The sequence below is a fragment of the Salvelinus namaycush genome, chromosome 26 (assembly GCF_016432855.1).
Source record: "Salvelinus namaycush isolate Seneca chromosome 26, SaNama_1.0, whole genome shotgun sequence".
Taxonomy (NCBI): domain Eukaryota; kingdom Metazoa; phylum Chordata; class Actinopteri; order Salmoniformes; family Salmonidae; genus Salvelinus; species Salvelinus namaycush.
Window position 1 is genome coordinate 37,031,995 of NC_052332.1, and position 21,336 is coordinate 37,053,330.

Genomic DNA, 21,336 nt, shown 5'->3' on the forward strand with positions numbered 1-21,336 from the left:
TATTTACATTTTGAGAAGGTTGACTGAGATCCAGGTATGGTTATTACTGAGTGTTGGTTGGTGATGGATGGATAGGGATGGGGTCAGTGTGTGTGTGTAGCGTATGATACTGTTTGTATTGGATAACGACACAATCATTTGGGCTTTTTTGGGCTTGGGCTCATAAAATGTCTTTAATGTAGTGTGTGTGTGTGTAGTCTATGAGTGTGTGTGTGTGTGTGTGTGTAGTCTATGCGTGTGTGTGTGTGTGTGTGTGTGTGTGTGTGTGTGTGTGTGTGTGTGTGTGTGTATAGTCTATGAGTGTGTGTGTAGTCTATGAGTGTGTGCGATCCAATTTCCAGACGCACCTAGAGAGAGAGATCTTTCGGTAAAACCTATCCACAGGAACTCCTTCAATCAGACCTGTAAGAATATTTAGAACTGTAAGTTAATACAAACTCACAACTAGGTTTTCAAAATTCCATCTCTTTCTCTCTCTAGGTACTGAGCATTGGTTGTGTGTGTGTGTGTTTGTGAGTGCATGTGAGTGTGTGTGTGTGTGTGTGTGTTTGGGGGGTGGGGGTTATATGTGTTTGAAGTAATGGGTTTTTGGGGTTGCTTTGGAATTTATTCAAAGGCAGGTTGCAGAGCAGCGAACTGCACGAACGACAATGCGCCTTTTAAAAGACAATTTCACAGTTGTTCACGGAGATCACATTCATGGTATAGACCCGCGGATTTCAGCTCAATCGTAAATTACCTTTAAAAGTCAAGTGCAATGTGCTTGTTGCCAACAGCTTTGATTGAATGTTGGCCTGGCTGTGTATGTAAGGGGTGTGGGGGTGTGGCGGTATATGTGGATAGTGGAATTGTGTGTGTGGGCTGTTACAGAGTGTTGTCGTGGTGTATGTGTGTGTGTGTGTATTAGGCTGTGCCGTTGGTGTACTTGGAGAGTTTATTCTCCATGTCACAGATTCTCTTCTCCTGAGACAGAACAGTTGCCTTGAGATTCTGAACTTCTTCCAACAACCGCTCTACCAACTGAGGCTGGAGAGAGGGAAGGGGGAGAGGTAGGGAGGGAGGGGTAAGGGAGGGGCAGAGCGGGGTAAGAGGAAGGTAGGAAGGGAAAGAAGGAAGGGGAGAAAAAGGTAGGAGATGGAAAGGAAGGAAGAAAAAAGGAAAAAGAGGAAAGATAGGTCAGGGACAGGCAACTACAGGAAAAAAACAGGGAAACAACAGGCAGCTACAGGAAAACAACAGGAAAACAACAGGCAACTACAGGAAAACAACAGGCAACTACAGGAAAACAACAGGCAGCTACAGGAAAACAACAGGAAAACAACAGGAAAACAACAGGCAGCTACAGGAAAACAACAGGGATCAACAGACTGCTACAGGAAAACAACAGGAAAACAACAGGCAACTACAGGAAAACAACAGGCAAACAACAGGAAAACAACAGGAAAACAACAGGCAGCTACAGGAAAACAACAGGGAAACAACAGGCAGCTACAGGAAAACAACAGGAAAACAACAGGCAACTACAGGAAAACAACAGGCAGCTACAGGAAAACAACAGGAAAACAACAGGAAAACAACAGGAAAACAACAGGAAAACAACAGGCAGCTACAGGAAAACAACAGGAAAACAACAGGCAGCTACAGGGAAACAACAGGCAACTACAGGAAAACAACAAGAAAACAACAGGCAGCTACAGGAAAACAACAGGAAAACAACAGGCAGCTACAGGAAAACAACAGGAAAACAACAGGCAGCTACAGGAAAACAACAGGAAAACAACAGGCAGCTACAGGAAAACAACAGGCAGCTACAGGAAAACAACAAACAGCTACAGGAAAACAACAGGAAAACAACAGGCAGCTAGAGGAAAACAACAGGAAAACAACAGGCAGCTACAGGAAAACAACAGGCAGCTACATGAAAACAACAGGCAGCTACAGGAAAACAACAGACAGCTAGAGGAAAACAACAGGCAGCTAGAGGAAAACAACAGGCAGCTACAGGCAGCTACAGGAAAACAACAGGCAGCTAGAGGAAAACAACAGGAAAACAACAGGCAGCTACAGGAAAACAACAGGCAGCTAGAGGAAAACAACAGGCAGCTACAGGCAGCTACAGGAAAACAACAGGCAGCTAGAGGAAAACAACAGGAAAACAACAGGCAGCTACAGGAAAACAACAGGCAGCTAGAGGAAAACAACAGGCAGCTAGAGAAAAACAACAGGAAAACAACATGCAGCTGTCGGAAAACAACAGGAAAACAACAGGCAGCTACAGGAAGACAACGGGAAAACAACATGCAGCTACAGGAAAACAACAGGAAAACAACAGCCAGCTAGATGAAAACAACAGGAAAACAACAGGCAGCTACAGGAAAACAACAGGAAAACATCAGGCAGCTACAGGAAAACAACAGCCAGCTAGAGGAAAACAACAGGAAAACAACAGGCAGCTACAGGAAAACAACAGGCAGCTACAGAAAAAAAACTGGAAAACAACAGGCAGCTAGAAGAAAACAACAGGGAAACAACAGGCAGCTACAGGAAAACAACAGACAGCTAGAGGAAAACAACAGGCAGCTACAGGAAAACAACGGGAAAACAACAGGCAGTTATAGGAAAACAACAGTTAGTTACAGGAAAACAACAGGAAAACAACAGGCAGCTACTGGAAAACAACAGGAAAACAACAGGCAGCTACAGGAAAACAACAGGAAAACAACAGGCAGGTAGAGGAAAACAACAGGGAAACAACAGGCAGCTACAGGAAAACAACAGGAAAACAACAGGCAGGTAGAGGAAAACAACAAGAAAACAACAGGCAGCTACTGGAAAACAACAGGAAAACAACAGACAGCTACAGAAAAAAACAGGAAAACAACAGGCAGCTACTGGAAAAAAACAGGAAAACAACAGGCAGGTAGAGGAAAACAACAAGAAAACAACAGGCAGCTACTGGAAAACAACAGGAAAACAACAGGCAGCTACAGGAAAACAACAGGCAGGTAGAGGAAAACAACAAGAAAACAACAGGCAGCTACTGGAAAACAACAGGAAAACAACAGGCAGCTACAGGAAAACAACAGGCAGCTACAGAAAAAAACAGGAAAACAACAGGCAGCTAGAGGAAAACAACAGGCAGCTACAGGAAAACAACAGGAAAACAACAGGCAGTTATAGGAAAACAACAGTTAGTTACAGGAAAACAACAGGAAAACAACAGGCAGGTAGAGGAAAACAACAGGAAAACAACAGGAAAACAACTGGCAGCTATAGGAAAACAACAGGGATCAACAGACTGCTACAGGAAAACAACAGGAATCAACAGGCAGCTACAGGGAAACAACAGGCAGCTACAGGAAAACAACAGGAAAACAACAGGCAGATACAGGAAACCAACAGGCAGCTACAGGAAAACAACAGAGAGCTACAGGAAAACAACAGGAGTCGACAGACAGCTACAGGAAAACAACAGAGAGCTACAGGAAAACAACAGGAACCAACATGCAGCTACAGGAAAACAACAGGAAAACAACAGGCAGCTACAGGAAAACAACAGGAAAACAACAGGCAGCTATAGGAAAACAACAGGCAGCTACAGGAAAACAACAGGAAAACAACAAGCGGCTACAGGAAAACAACAGACAGCTATAGGAAAACAACAGGCAGCTACAGGAAAACAACAGACAGCTATAGGAAAACAGCAGGCAGCTACAGGAAAACAACAGGCAGCTAGAGGAAAACAACAGGAAAATAACAGTCGTCAGAATTTCTAAAGATCAGAATAAGGCCTAATGATAGAGGAGAAATTAGAGAGAGAGGGAGAGGAGACATTGGAGAATGAGGGTTGATAAAGGGGTGATTATATACATAGTGACTCACAGGCAGGTTGGTGGTTAGAGACAGACAGACAGACAGACAGACAGACAGACAGACAGACAGACAGACAGGGAGTGTGACTCACAGGCAGGTTGGTGGTTAGAGACAGACAGACAGACAGACAGACAGACAGACAGACAGACAGACAGACAGACAGGGAGTGTGACTCACAGGCAGGTTGGCTGAGCCGTCGCAGGAGGACATGCTGCGTCTGGTGGTGGGTCTGGAGTCCAGAACGTTCTTCTTGGCCACTTTGAGTTCGCGGCTCTTAGGGGGAACGTAGCCATCTCTCAAGGACTGGAGGATGGGGTCCTCGTCTCGCCCCTCCAGCCACTCCTCTGGCTCCAGAGCCGGGTCTGAACCCGCTGTGTCTGGGTACAGGTCATCCTGAAACAGGTCTGACTGGAGGGAGGAGGAGGAGAGGGGGAGAGAGAGGGAAGGTAAGGATGGAGGGGGGAAAGAGAGAGGGAGAGCGAGGGAGGAGGGAAGGGAGAGATGGAGGATGGAGAGAGAGAGGGAGGAGGGGAGAGAGAGAGAGGTTAGGGGTAGGAAGGGGAGAGAGAGTGATGTGGAGGAGAGGGGGAAGAGAGGGAGGGAAAGTTTTAACAAGCTGTAAATATAGGGAGGGAGAGAGGGAGAGGGGGAGAGGGGGAGAGGGAAAGAGATAGAGGCTTACCTTTCTAGGTACTGTCATGGCGATGGGCTCACACTTCTTGTCATGAAGCTTATATAACCTGGAGAACAGGGTTGGAGTCAGAGAACAGCCACAACAAATACTCTCACATTACCCTGCTCAGCTAAGCCTACACATGTTTGTATTTGTTTTTATTATGGATCTCCATTCGTTCCTGCCAAGGCAGCAGCTACTCTTCCTGGGGTTTATTATGGATCCCCATTCGTTCCTGCCAAGGCAGCAGCTACTCTTCCTGGGGTTTATTATGGATCCCCATTCGTTCCTGCCAAGGCAGCAGCTACTCTTCCTGGGGTTTATTATGGATCCCCATTCGTTCCTGCCAAGGCAGCAGCTACTCTTCCTGGGGTTTATTATGGATCCCCATTCGTTCCTGCCAAGGCAGCAGCTACTCTTCCTGGGGTTTATTATGGATCTCCATTAGTTCCTGCCAAAGCAGCAGCTACTCTTCCTGGGGTTTATTATGGATCTCCATTAGTTCCTGCCAAAGCAGCAGCTACTCTTCCTGGGGTTTATTATGGATCTCCATTAGTTCCTGCCAAAGCAGCAGCTACTCTTCCTGGGGTTTATTATGGATCTCGATTAGTTCCTGCCAAAGAAGCAGCTACTCTTCCTGGGGTTTATTATGGATCTCCATTAGTTCCTGCCAAAGCAGCAGCTACTCTTCCTGGGGTTTATTATGGATCCCCATTAGTTCCTGCCAAAGCAGCAGCTACTCTTCCTGGGGTTTATTATGGATCTCCATTAGTTCCTGCCAAAGCAGCAGCTACTCTTCCTGGGGTCCAGCAAAATGAAGGCAGTTATACAATTAAAAAAACGAATTGTACAGTATATAAGAATATATCACTATGTTGCCAAAAAAGTTCAAGACTGTTATTGTTTCCCTTCAATAAAATGCATTCAAAACTACTTTCTGCACATTTCTGCTACTTTCTTAGGCTATACAAGTGCTGTCTCTTGCTAATAAAATGTATGTTTACACCTATGCAGTACATTTAGCAATAATATTAAACCTCTACTTTAGAAAATAAAACAATTATGACAGGTGTGTTGTAATAAAAACGAGTGGTGTCCACTGATTAAATGCAGTCTTTCTGCATTGTGACGAGGGAAAACACAGATATTCACAAGGTTTGTGATGAATGACAGGTTGTTTCTTCATGCAAAATAGATTTGGGGTTTAAAGTTCAATTAAGCTGCTTTATTTTAGGGGTTTAAGTGAAGGTGGGTAATTTTTGACCCTTAGGACAAGGGGAGTATACAGAATGATAAGACTACACAAGGGTTAACTCACATTTTTACTGCTTGCATCAGTTACTTGATGTAGAATAGTTCCATGTAATTATGGCTCTATGTAGTACGGTGCGCCTCCCATAGTCTGTTCTGGACGTGGGGACTGTGAAGAGACCTCTGGTGGCATGTCTTGTGGGGTATGCATGGGTGTCTGAGCTGTGCACCAGTAGTTCAAACAGACAGCTCGGTGCATTCAACATGTCAATACCACTCACAAATACAAGTAGTAATGAATTCAATCTCTCCTCCACTTTGACCCAGGAGAGATTGACATGCATATTACTAATGTTAGCTCTCTGTGTACATCCAAGGGCCAGCCGTGCTGCCCTGTTCTGAGTCAATTGCAATTTTCCTAAGTCCCTTTTTGTGGCACCTGACCACACGACTGAACAGTAGTAGCAGAGCAGAATTACTTTTGCTTTCCTCCAGGCCTGAGGGCACATACTTTCTTGTAGGCTTAGATTGAAGATGTGGCAAATAGGAGGCAATATCGTCCGCTATTATCCTCAGTAGTTTTCCATCCAAGTTGTCAGACCCCGGTGGCTTGTCATTGTTGATGAAACATTTTCACCTCTTCCACACTCACTTTACAGAATTTAAAATTACAATGCTTGTCTTTCATAATTTGGTCAGTTATACTTGGATGTGTAGTGTCAGCGTTTGCTAATCTTGCCAATGAAAAAATCATTAAAGTAGTTGGCAATATCAGTCGGTTTTGTGAGGAATCTGATTCAATGAATGATGGAGCTGAGTTTGACTTTTTCCCCAAAATGTAATTCAAGGTGCTCCAAAGCTTTTTACTATCATTCTTTATGTAATTTATCTTTGTTTCATAGTGTAGTTTCTTCTTTTTGTTCAGTTTAGTCACATCATTTCTCAATACGTTTGCCAATCGGTTGTGCAGCCAGACGTATTCGCCATTCCTTTACCTCATCCCTCTCAAACATACAATTTTTTCAATTCCTCATCAATCCACTGGGATTTAGCTGTTTTTACAGTCATTTTTTAAAAAGTATTATTTATTGAACCTTTATTTAACTAGGCTGTCAGTTAATAAGAACAAATTCTTATTTACAATGACGGCCTTGGAACAGTGGGTTAACTGCCTTGTTCAGGGGCAGAACGACAGATTTTTACCTTGTCAGCTCGAGGATTCGATCAGGTGTCACGTTCGTTATAAGGATCAGACCAAGGCGCAGCGTAGTATGCGTACATTCTTATTTATTAAAAGAATGAACACTGAACAAACTAACAAAATAACAAAAATGAAACGTGAAGCTATACAAATGAGTACTGACAGGCAACTACACATAGAACAAGATCCCACGACAGAAAGTGGGAAAAAGGGCTGCCTAAATATGATCCCCAATCAGAGACAACGATAAACAACTGTCTCTGATTGGGAACCATATCAGGCCAACATAGAAATACAAAACCCTAGACATACAAAACCCTAGACATACAACATTAGAGTACCCACTCTAGTCACACCCTGACCTAACCAAAATATATAGAAAACAGAGATATCTAAGGTCAGGGCGTGACATAGGCAAGTCAGTTAAGAACAAATTCTTATTTACAACGACGGCCTAGGAACAGTGGGTTAACTGCCTTGTTCAGGGGCAGAACGACCGATTTTTACCTTATCAGCTCGGGGATTCGATCTTGCAACCTTTCGGTTACTAGTCCAACGCTCTAACCACTAGGCCACCTGTCGCCCCAATGGGTGCATGCTTATTAATAACTCGAATAAGACATTTCATAAATGTATCAAGTGCAGCGTCTGGTTGCTCCTCATTACACACCACAGACCTACAAATATTATTTACATCAACAACATAGTTTTCACTACAAAACTTCTTGCATGACCTCTTATACACCATATTAGGCCCAGCCCTTGGAACTTTAGTTTTCCTAGATATGGCTATTATATTGTGATCACTACATCCGATGGATCTGGATACTGCTTTAAAGCAAATATCTGCAGCATTAGTAAAGATGTGATCAATACATGTTGATAATTTCATTCCTGTGCTGTTTGTAACTACCCTGGTAGGTTGATTGATAACCTGAACCAGGTTGCAGGCACTGGTTACAGTTTGAAGCTTTTTCTTGAGTGGGCAGCCAGTCAATATTTAAATCACCCAGAAAATATACCTCTCTGTTGATATCACATACATTATCAAGCATTTCACATATTATCCAGATACTGACTGTTAGCACTTGGTGTTCTATAGCAGCTTCCCATCAGAATGGGCTTTAGGTGAGGCAGATGAACCTGTAGCCATATTACTTCTACCGTATTTAACATGAGATCCTCTTTAAGTTTTACAGGAAGGTAGTTCTGAATATAAACAGTAACACCTCCACCATTGGCATTTCTGTCTTTTCTGTAGATCTTATAACCGTGTGTTGCTACCACTGTATCATCAAAGGTATTATCTAAGTGAGTATCCGAGATAGAATATGAATGTCATCTAGCAAATGATTGATTTCATGAACCTTGCTTCTTAAGCTATATATGTTAACGTGGGCTATTTTGAGCACTTTTCTTCCGGGATGCTTGATTGTTTTCATTGCTTTGCTGGGAAGCTTATCAAAAGTAGATATTCTCATGTTATTTATGTTAGTGCAGGATGAGCTGCACACAGTGGACTTCCTACTAGGGCACACTGCCTCAGTGCTAACAGTATACATTTGATTCATAGGCACATGATTACTGCATACAATAGCTGTAGGATCAGCAGAGGCATTCAGGGCTGTTAGAGGGACATAAATTAGGTTACTTACATTGTGTCTACCAACGCCCCTGGGATAATGTACATTTGCTGAAGCATTATGACAACACAGCGTCACAATGGTAGGGATTATCTAAGCTGGACTTGGGTCATTGATAAGTCATTGTCTCAACGCAGCCTTATAATGCTGTGAAAGGATCCAGGAACCCAAATGATTTGGGTGGATCCCATCTTCCTTATAAAACTTGTTTTGTTTCCAAAAGGAATCGAAATTGCATTGCATATACCTGTGCGTAATGTCCATCCCTGATTGGGAGTGTGTGTGTGCGTGCGTCCGTGTGTGTCTGTGCGTGTGTGTGTGCTCAGTTTCCTACCTGGCGATCTCACACTTGCTGACGTCCACCCCTCTCTTAGGCATGAAGCCCATCCCCCTCTGAGGCTCCTTGCTGCTGAAGGTACTGAGGTAGTGGACATAGGGAGGCTCCTCTGTTATCTCAAAGTACCGGATACTACTGTCCCCCTAGAGAGGAGGGGAGGAGTGAGTAGAAGAGAGGGGAGGGGAGGTTAGAGGAGGAAAGGAGAGGGGAGAAGAAGGGAGGGGAGAGGAGGAAAGGATGAGGGGAGAGGAGGAAAGGAGAGGGGGAGAGGAAGAAAGGAGAGGGGAGGGGAGGATTTACAGTAGTAGTATCAAGGTAATGGATAATACTGTTACTGTGTGTGTGTGTGTGTGTGTGTGTGTGTGTGTGTGTGTGTGTGTGTGTGTGTGTGTGTGTGTGTGTGTGTGTGTGTGTGTGTGTGTGTGTGTGTGTGTTTATACCTTTCCACAGAGGTAAACCATGTTGGTGTCTGGGTCGTAGTAAGGTAACAACACACCGTTACTTGTGTCCAACTCCAGCAGTGCAATAGGCTCCTCAAAACTTGTCTGGTAGGAACAAAGCAAAGAAGGACAAGATGAGAGAAGAGGGACGAGAGGAATTCATTGGACCGATGTTCACTGTCCTGACGAGGAATTACGAGTGAGGGTGCATGCATGTGTGTCCATATGTGTTGACTGTGTGTGTGTGTGTGTGTGTGTGTATTTGTGTGTGCTCGTGTGTATTTGTCTGTGTGTGTTACCGGGTCCCACAAGCCCAGCTCTCTCTGACTCATCCTGGTGAAGCCGGTAGTGAACAGGTTTCCGTCTCTGGTAAAGATGGCCCTCATCGGTCGGATCCCGTCGTGTGGAGCCATCCTCTCCTATTGGACCGAACGGACAAGACAGACATCACTAACAGAGTACAGAGCACCCATCTTGGTAGAAAGAGGGCTCATCATGGCTTCTGTGAAAGCACAAGCAGTCCCATTGAGGCTAGGCCTGCACGATTTGGACTAAATATCTACACTGAACAAAAATATAAATGCAACATGTAAAGTGTTGGTCCCATGTATCATGAGCTGAAATAAAAGATTCCAGAAATGTTCTATATAAACAAAAAGCTTATTTATCTCAAATTTTGTGCACAAATTTGTTTACATTACTGTTAGTGAGCATTTCTCCTTTGCCAAGATAATCCCTCCACCTGACACTTGTGGCATATCTAGAGGCTGATTAAAAAGCATGATCATTACACAGGTGCACCTTGTACTGGGGACAATAAAAGGCCACTTTAAAATGTGCAGTTATGTCACACAACACAATGCCACAGATGTCTCAAGTTTTGAGGAAGTGTGCAATTGGCATGCTGACTGCAGGAATGTCCACCAGAACTGTTGCCAGATAATTTAATGTTTGTTTCTCTACCATAAGCCGCCTCCAACGTTGTTTTAGATAATTTGGCAGTACGTCCAACCGGCCTCACATTGCAGACCACGTGCAAACATGCCAGCCCAGGACCTCCACATCTGGCTTCTTCACCTGCCTTATCATCTGACACCAGCCACCCGGACAGCTAATGTAAATGTGCGTTTGCACAACTGAAAAAGTTCTGCACAAACTGTCAGAAACCATCTCAGGGAAGTTTTTTTGAGTGCTCGTCGTCCTCACCAGGGTCTTGACCTGACTGCAGTTTGGCGTCGTAACCGGCTTCAGTGGGCAAATGCTCACCCTCGATGGCCACTGTCACGCTGGAGAAATGTGGTCTTCATGGATTAACCCCAGTTTCAACTGTACTGGGCAGATGGTAGACAGCGTAGCGTGTATGGCATTGTGTGGGCGAGAAGTTTGCTGATGTCAACGTTGTGAACAGAGTGCCCCACGGTGGTGGTGGGGTTATGGTATGGGCAGGCAGGCATAAGCTATGAACAACAAACACAATTGCATTTTATCGATGGCAATTTGAATGCAGAGATACCGTGACGAGATCTTGAGGCCCATTGTTGTGCCTTTCATCCGCCGCCATCACCTCATTCAGCATGATAATGTACAGCCCCATGTCGCAAAGGTCTGTACGAAATTCCTGGAAGCTGAAAATGTCCCAGTTATTCCATGGCCTGCATACTCACCAGACATGTCACCTAATGAGCATGTTTGGGATGCTCTGGATCGACGTGTACGACAGAAGAGGAGTGGGACAACATTTCAAAGGCCACAACCAACAGCTGATAAACTCAATGCGAAGGAGATGTGTCGTGCTGCAAATGGTGGTTACACTAAATGCTTGTGTTCCTAGCTCCAACAATGCAGTAATATCTAACAATACACAACAATACACACAAATCAACAAGTAAAAGAATGGAATGAAGAAATATAAAAATATATAATATAGATTGCGCAATGGAGTATAAATATTTATATATACACTACATGACCAAAAGTATGTGGACACCTGTTCATCGAACATCTCATTCCAAAATCATAGACATTAATATGGAGTTGGTCCCCCGCTTTGCTGCTATAACAGCCTCCACTCTTCTGGGAAGGTTTTCCACTAGATGTTGGAACATTGCAGCAGGAACTTTCTTCCATTCAGCCACAAGAGCATTAGTGTTGTCGGGCACTGATGTTCGGCGATTAGGCCTGGCTCGCAGTCGGTGTTCCAATTCATCCCAAAGGTGTTCGATGGAGTTGAGGTCACGGCTCTGTGCAGGCCAGTAAAGTTTTTCCACACAGATCTCGACAAACCATTTCTGTATGGACCTCGCTTTGTGCCTGGGGGCATTGTCATGCTGAAACAGGAAAGAGCCTTCACCAAACTGTTGCCACAAAGTTGGAAGCACAGAATCGTCTAGAATGTATGCTGTAGCATTGACTGACGTTGCTACCAGAGGTAGTTTGGAACTCGGTAGTGAGTGTTGCAACTGAGGACAGACGATTTTTACGAGCTACATGCTTCAGCACTCGGCGGTCCCGTTCTGTGAGCTTGTGTGGCCTACCACTTCGATGCTGAGCCGTTGTTGCTCCTAGACATTTCCACTTCACAATAACAACACTTACAGTTGACCGAGGCATCTACAGCAGGAAAAAAAATGGACGAACTGACTTGTAAAGACAGTATCCTATGACGGTGCCACGTTGAAAGTCACTGAGCTCTTCAGTAAGGCCATTCTACTGACAATGTTTGTCCATGGAAATTGCATGGCTGTGTGCTCAATTTTATATACCTGTCAGCAACAGGTGTGGCTGAAATAGCCGAATGCACTAATTTGAAGGGGTGTCCACATACTTTTGTATATATAGTGTATATACTATACATTCATGTACATACTACCTAAATCGCTCGACCAACCAGTGCTCCCGCACATTGGCTAACCGGGCATTGTGCATTGTGTCCCACCACCCCCTCTTTTTACGCTTCTGCTACTCTGTTCATCATATATGCACAGTCACTTTAACCATATCTACATGTACATACTACCTCAATCAGCCTGACTAACAGGTGTCTGTATATAGCCTTGCTACTCATTTTTCAAGTGTCTTTTTACTGTTGTTTTATTTCTTTACTTTTCTTTATTTTATTTCTTTACTTACACACACACACACACACACACACACACACACACACACACACACACACACACACACACACACACACACACACACACACACACACACACACACACACACACACACACACACACACACACACCTCTTTTTTGTTCTGTGTAGTTGTCACCCAATGTCACTAGTTTGCGTTGCCTTATGTAAGGAAGTATGTTGTTTTACTTCACACACACACATGCCTGCACGGACACACACACACACACACAATTCCACTGTTCGTTTGCTGTTGTATATGTGCTGTTGCCTGTGTCTTCTGTCTGTGTTGTCCATTTTGTCTTCCATAGTTTTTTTGTTTTGTTATTATCCCCCGTCTCCACTGGAGGCCTTTTGCCATGCCGTCATTGTAAATAAGAATCACTCACTTTGAGTACAGAGACTAGGTCTGGGAAACTGTGACCTTTGACCTCTCTGCGACCACCTCTCTCTTACCCCGTCATCTTAATTTCTTCCCCTCCCAGATCCCCCATTCACCAACTCACCGCGACCACCTCTCTCTTACCCCGTCATCTTAATCTCTTCCCCTCCCAGCTCCCCCATTCACCAACTCACCGCGACCACCTCTCTCTTGCGGGGGTCACACACACGGAGGCGTCGGTCTTTACAGGTGGTGCAGAACAGGCTGCCGTTACGGTTCCAGCTGACGTTGTAGATGAGGTCTGGGTGGTCGTCCATGGAGATGAGGGCCTCGCCAGTTCCCACGTTCCAGATTATTATCAGGTTATCACTGCCTGGGGGTAGGGAGGGAGGAGGGTGAGAAAGTGTGTAAGTGAGTGCATGATCGTGTGTGTGTGTATCTGTATCTGTATGTCTGTCTGTCTGTCTGTCTGTCTGTCTGTCTGTCTGTCTGTCTGTCTGTCTGTCTGTCTGTCTGTCTGTCTGTCTGTCTGTCTGTCTGTCTGTGTGTGTGTGTGTGTGTGTGTGTGTGTGTCTGTGTGTACCTGCAGTGAGTAGTATATTGCGTGCGGTGGGGTGCCAGGTGACAATGCCGACGCGTTTGGAGTGTCCCTCCAGGACCACGATGGGCTCTGATATGGGCCGGGTCCCCATCTGGTCAGGGATCTGCCACACCTGCAGGGGGACACAATATAACTTAACAACTACAGGGAGACACAAAAAGACATTACACCTATAGAAGAACACAAAATAATGTTCCACCTAGAGGGGAGAAAAAAGCAACGTTACACCTATAGGTTGCACCTCCAACACTTGGTCACGTCATACCATTGTTCTGAACTTTCTCAAGCCGTGTATCCGCCATAGTAGTGCCCAACAGTCAGGATAAGCCCGGTCATTTTAAATGGAGGCTAACAGAGGCTGACGCAGGCTAACGGAGGCTAACGCAGGCTAACAGAGGCTAACGCAGGCTAACGCAGGCTAATGGAGGCTAATGGAGGCTAACGCAGGCTAATGACTGTTTTGCCTGGAAATACAATAACTTTGCTAAAGTAGGCAAATATTTAGTAGGAAACAACTTTGCCCTCATTATCATGCCGTCAAATTTACTTCAGACAGATGGCAATGTTGTCATTAGCTAGCGATGTTTGTCAGAAATAGCTAGCTAATGTAAGCCTTGCTGGGAGCACGAACATCCGATTGGTCTCTCCTCAATCATAGCTAGCTAGCTAACGTTGTACTGCATCTAAAGTCAATCTGGCAACATCACAATGGCAAAAGGTTTTCCTATAATTATCTGTCTCCTTTAGAAATGTTATTGTATTTCCAAGCCACAGTAATGCATTTTTGATGAAATATTCATCAGTGCCAATTGACAATGCATTGAATAGAATGCTCAGTCAGGCATCAGTCCTAAAACGATTGTTACAAACAATATTGTGACGAAATGTGCAAGCCATGAATAAGGGGACACAATACAATGTTACACCTACAGGAGGACACAATGGGTGTGTTCGTAAATTCAATCTGGAGTGCGCTCAGAGTGCGCTCTGGGTGTTCGCAAATTCAGAGCATTTGCTCTCATAGTGTTCAGAGGCAACACTGGACGCTCTGGCCGAGGAGTAGCGTTAATCCTAGCACGACAGTCAAGCACCCAAGCTAACTGGCTAACGTTGGCTAGCTATTTCCAGACACAAATGAGAGAACACCTCACTCTGACCATTTTACTCACCCTAGCAGAGCCGGTTAGGCTGTTTTCATGTTTTCCAGAGTGTTGGTGACTGTAACTGTGCTGCTGGCAACAATTGAATTACTATTTTTTGGGGGCCGACATTTACTGGCACCGGCCATATTCAACGGGTGTTGAGCGTTCGTAAATGAATCAGTTATTCTGCGCTCCAGGCAGTTAGATGAGAGTGCTCTGAAATCGGAGTAGATAGCCAGAGTGAATATACAAACTTCACCCAACAATATAACATTACACGCCTAAAGGATGACACATAACAACGTTACACCCATAGAAATAGAATAACTAGAACGGTCTTGGACCCTCTAAGCCTGGCAATTTGACTGGTAGACTCATGGAGATATGCCATATCTATATTTATGTATGAGTTGACTCATAGCAGTGAGGAAGAGGCGGCGCGAAGAGGATCCCCTCCCGTCAAAATTTGTCTACGCGGGAATGTAGCGATAAGCAGATCACCTGCCTCCCCGCTATTTGGGACAACGTCTCCCATTGTTAAGGCGGAGATCAGCTCGTCATTATATACAGTATCACGGGTACATTCGCAAATGGCTGCTTGGTTTTGTGATGCAAAAATGTAAACGTCAATGTAGAATGTTCATTCTATTGATGCTAACTGATGTGGCTCATTTTTGTAATGTCAGTTGAGTTGATTCAACAAATTACAGCACAGATTGACTTCCTGCTTTTACTCTCGGCTGAAGGTAACAAACGGGAGAATCTCAATTGCATATTCCTCGCGTCTTCTCTCCTCCTTTCTCGCCTCCCTCTCAAAACCCATTGGATGAGAGGTCTCGTTGTCTTAACCTTAGTCATCTTCAACCATAGAGATCGATAGAGGACTCACTTTTATATCTGTGCCATTATAGCGTCTGTGACAGCATGGGCCGCGCCATTTAGGCTATAACCCATAGGAATCCCATCCCAGTTGACTACTTTGACTACTTTAATAATATAATATAATGATATATGCCATGGTGGAAGTCCTCAATGGCACAGCCCATGCTATAACGGTCTTTTGGCCACTAGAGGCCTCTATCATTCTCTATGTCTTCAACCTACTGTAGCTTTTACTTCCTGCTTTGCTCCTATGGGTACACCCAAACATGGCCGCCAGTCCACCCATTATGCCATCATTAACTTGAATGGAGACACCCATTCTATTGTTACACCTACACATTGACATAATACAATGTTACACCTACAGGGGGACACATAGTAATGTTACACATACACAAGGACACAATACAATGTTACAGCTACAGGGGGACACATAATAATGTTACACCTACATGGTGACACAATACAATGTTACACCTACATGGTGACACAATACAATGTTACACCTACAGGGAGACACATAATAATGTTACACCTACAGGGGGACACATAATAATGTTACACCTACATGGTGACACATAATAATGTTACACCTACATGGTGACACAATACAATGTTACACCTACAGGGGGACACATAATAATGTTACACCTACAGGGAGACACATAATAATGTTACACCTACAGGGAGACACATAATAATGTTACACCTACATGGGGACACATAATAATGTTACACCTACATGGGGACACATAATAATGTTACACCTACATGGGGACACATAATAATGTTACACCTACAGGGAGACACATAATAATGTTACACCTACATGGGGACACATAATAATGTTACACCTACATGGTGACACAATACAATGTTACACCTACAGGGGGACACATAATAATGTTACACCTACATGGTGACACAATACAATGTTACACCTACATGGGGACACATAATAATGTTACACCTACAGGGGGACACATAATAATGTTACACCTACATGGTGACACAATACAATGTTACACCTACACGGTGACACAATACAATGTTACACCTACAGGGGGACACATAATAATGTTACACCTACATGGGGACACATAATAATGTTACACCTACATGGTGACACAATACAATGTTACACCTACAGGGGGACACATAATAATGTTACACCTACATGGTGACACAATACAATGTTACACCTACAGGGGGACACATAATAATGTTACACCTACAGGGGGACACATAATAATGTTACACCTACAGGGGGACACATAATAATGTTACACCTACATGGTGACACATAATAATGTTACACCTACATGGTGACACAATACAATGTTACACCTACAGGGGGACACATAATAATGTTACACCTACAGGGGGACACATAATAATGTTACACCTACATGGGGACACATAATAATGTTACACCTACAGGGAGACGCATAATAATGTTACACCTACATGGTGACACAATACAATGTTACACCTACAGGGGGACACATAATAATGTTACACCTACATGGGGACACATAATAATGTTACACCTACATGGGGACACATAATAATGTTACACCTACATGGGGACACATAATAATGTTACACCTACAGGGGGACACATAATAATGTTACACCTACATGGTGACACAATACAATGTTACACCTACATGGTGACACAATACAATGTTACACCTACAGGGAGACACATAATAATGTTACACCTACATGGGGACACATAATAATGTTACACCTACATGGGGACACATAATAATGTTACACCTACATGGGGACACATAATAATGTTACACCTACATGGTGACACAATACAATGTTACACCTACAGGGGGACACATAATAATGTTACACCTACAGGGGGACACATAATAATGTTACACCTACAGGGGGACACATAATAATGTTACACCTACATGGTGACACATAATAATGTTACACCTACAGGGGGACACATAATAATGTTACACCTACATGGGGACACATAATAATGTTACACCTACAGGGAGACGCATAATAATGTTACACCTACAGGGAGACACATAATAATGTTACACCTACAGGGGGACACATAATAATGTTACACCTACAGGGAGACACATAATAATGTTACACCTACATGGTGACACAATACAATGTTACACCTACAGGGAGACACATAATAATGTTACACCTACATGGTGACACATAATAATGTTACACCTACATGGTGACACAATACAATGTTACACCTACATGGTGACAAAATACAATGTTACACCTACATGGTGACACATAATAATGTTACACCTACATGGTGACACAATACAATGTTACACCTACAGGGGGACACATAATAATGTTACACCTACAGGGGGACACATAATAATGTTTCACCTACATGGTGACACAATACAATGTTACACCTACAGGGAGACACATAATAATGTTACACCTACAGGGAGACACATAATAATGTTACACCTACATGGGGACACATAATAATGTTACACCTACAGGGAGACACATAATAATGTTACACCTACATGGGGACACATAATAATGTTACACCTACATGGGGACACATAATAATGTTACACCTACAGGGAGACACATAATAATGTTACACCTACATGGGGACACATAATAATGTTACACCTACAGGGGGACACATAATAATGTTACACCTACAGGGGGACACATAATAATGTTACACCTACAGGGGGACACATAATAATGTTACACCTACATGGGGACACATAATAATGTTACACCTACAGGGAGACACATAATAATGTTACACCTACATGGTGACACAATACAATGTTACACCTACATGGTGACACAATACAATGTTACACCTACAGGGAGACACATAATAATGTTACACCTACAGGGGGACACATAATAATGTTACACCTACAGGGAGACACATAATAATGTTACACCTACAGGGGGACACATAATAATGTTACACCTACATGGGGACACATAATAATGTTACACCTACATGGGGACACATAATAATGTTACACCTACATGGGGACACATAATAATGTTACACCTACAGGGAGACACATAATAATGTTACACCTACATGGGGACACATAATAATGTTACACCTACATGGGGACACATAATAATGTTACACCTACATGGTGACACAATACAATGTTACACCTACACAAGGACACAATACAATGTTACAGCTACACAAGGACACAATACAATGTTATACAATGTTATACATACAGGGGGACACATAATAATGTTACACCTACACATGGACACAATACAACGTTACACCTACAGGGGAACAGGGGGACACATAATACCGTTACATGTTATACATACAGGGGGACACATAATAATGTTACACCTACACATGGACACAATACAACGTTACACCTACAGGGGAACAGGGGGACACATAATACCGTTACATGTTAATCATACAGGGGGACACATAATAATGTTACACCTACACATGGACACAATACAACGTTACACCTACAGGGGAACAGGGGGACACATAATACCGTTACACATTGGGAAAACAAAGAACATTGCTATGACCTAATTCCAGTACTATATCTTAAAGAACATTTTTCCATACTAATTAAATGAAATGTGCTACTCCAACCAACCCCCCCACCAATTGTTGGTGTGTGTGTGTTTTCAAACACAAACACACACTCTCTCCCCCCTTCACACACACATAATCACACTCTAATGATAGCCAAGTTAGCTGGCTCAGTAAGCCATGTCTTTTTGTCTGTGAAATCCAAAGGATGACATTACAGCTAAGGCCTTCTTCTCTGGTCACAATGTCAAGCCTGGACAGCTGCTATCTATCTATATATTCTATCTATATATATATATCCTATCTATATATCCCATCTATATATATATCCTATCTATATATCCCATCTATCTATATATCCTATCTATCTATATATTCTATCTATATATATATATCCTATCTATCTATATATCCTATCTTTATATCCTATCTATCTATATATCCTATCTATCTATATATCCCATCTATATATCCTATCTATCAAAATATCCTGTCTATCTATATAGTCTGTCTGTCTGTCTGTGTCTGTCTGTCTGTCTGTCTGTCTGTCTGTCTGTCTGTCTGTCTGTCTGTCTGTCTGTCTGTCTGTCTGTCTGTCTGTCTGTCTGTCTGTCTGTCTGTCTGTCTGTCTGTCTGTCTGTCACCATGCTCTATCCCATTTCCAGAACACAGTAGTATAGTAACACATGGCATCATAAACAGCCAGTGCTGTACATCATTAGTTCACACAAGCAGCCGCTACAAGACAGAACCTCTGGTTTGAATCTTACTGACTGTATCATCATATGATGTCTACTCCTGTAGCTTGATTTCACTATAATATATACGATATGTGTTCTTTATCACAAAATCCCTTGTTTGCATCAACACGTTCCCTCTTTGATAAAACCAGAACGCAAGAAAGCACACACTCACACACACACACACACACACACACACACACACACACACACACACACACACACACACACACACACACACACACACACACACACACACACACTTGTCCTTGTGCTACCCTTGTGATGCAAGGTCTTGGTGGACTGTAGCACTAGGTCCGATAAACCACATTCCTTACACACACACACACACACACACACACACACACACACACACACACACACACACACACACACTAACACACACGCACACACACACACACACACACACACACACACACACACACACACACACACACACACACACACACACACACACACACACACACACACACACACACACACACACACACAGCTTTGATATCTCATCCCTGCTCATCCTGAGAGGCTCTGTCATCTGATTGGTGGATGAGGCAGAGGGGTATTCAGGGGAGCTGTGTTAACACATGTTTATAAATACCAACCAGCCGTTACCCCAACAACCCAACCACCCCCCTTGACCGCCCACACCCCACCCCTCTGCAGGCAGCACCCCTTCCCTCCACCTAACACGCCATCCCCCTAACACCACCCACCTTTCTATTCTCCCACACACGCCAAGCCTGAGTCCTCAGCCCTTGTTATAAGTGAGGGGTTTAGGCAGGACACCGAGGCTAACATCCCACACTACAGTACTATAGTACTCCTCATGGGATCATTACTGACCACGTCAGTCAGGACCAGTCAGGACCTTGGTTTAACAGCTCATTAGATGAACAGCAGTCCAGGGCCAGTTCTTAAAAACACTGACAGTTGATACATTATAATGTTTCCCTATGATATAACACACACACACACACACAGGCTGCTAGCCTTACCATGGCTGTGGTGTCCTCTGAGCAGGATGCCAGGATGTTGTCGTTGTGAGGGCACCAGTCGATGTCCAGGACAGGCCCAGTATGGCCAGTCACCAACGGGTGGTTCTTATCCAGACGACCCATCTACATAACATAGGACAGGACAGACAGGCAGACAACATCACATTACACTGCAATATACACAGTGTACACTCTAGTTAGAAAAACTCTACATTTTAGCAACAGCAATACAAATGTAGAAGTTATGCCCCACATCTTAGAAGATAGCTATATAATAATGATGTGGTTCCTGAGATGTTAAACATCTGATAATCTGCACAGCGGGACTGACAATAAAGACTGAACTCAAACCATAATTACACAACGCTTCATACATCATTTCACATACTACACTTCTTTATTTTAGCCATGCCTGAAACACACACCAGGAACATGTGCATTCC

The 21,336-nt window shown here is 43.6% G+C and overlaps 1 protein-coding gene across 1 annotated transcript in view; it reads right to left on the bottom strand.

The window, feature by feature from the left end:
• Positions 1-281: 281 nt before the first annotated feature.
• LOC120021607 (coronin-6-like) overlaps positions 282-21,336 on the bottom strand; it is a 28,056-nt gene continuing 7,001 nt past the window's right edge. Inside the window, exons 2-9 of the mRNA XM_038965407.1 lie at positions 20,894-21,016; positions 13,519-13,648; positions 13,130-13,308; positions 9,419-9,523; positions 8,976-9,121; positions 4,556-4,613; positions 4,051-4,281; positions 282-1,020 (exon numbers count right to left, since the gene is read on the bottom strand). Coding sequence (XP_038821335.1) covers positions 904-1,020; positions 4,051-4,281; positions 4,556-4,613; positions 8,976-9,121; positions 9,419-9,523; positions 13,130-13,308; positions 13,519-13,648; positions 20,894-21,016 — 1,089 coding nt within the window. The 3' untranslated portion in view covers positions 282-903. The remainder of the gene's footprint in view (positions 1,021-4,050; positions 4,282-4,555; positions 4,614-8,975; positions 9,122-9,418; positions 9,524-13,129; positions 13,309-13,518; positions 13,649-20,893; positions 21,017-21,336) is intronic.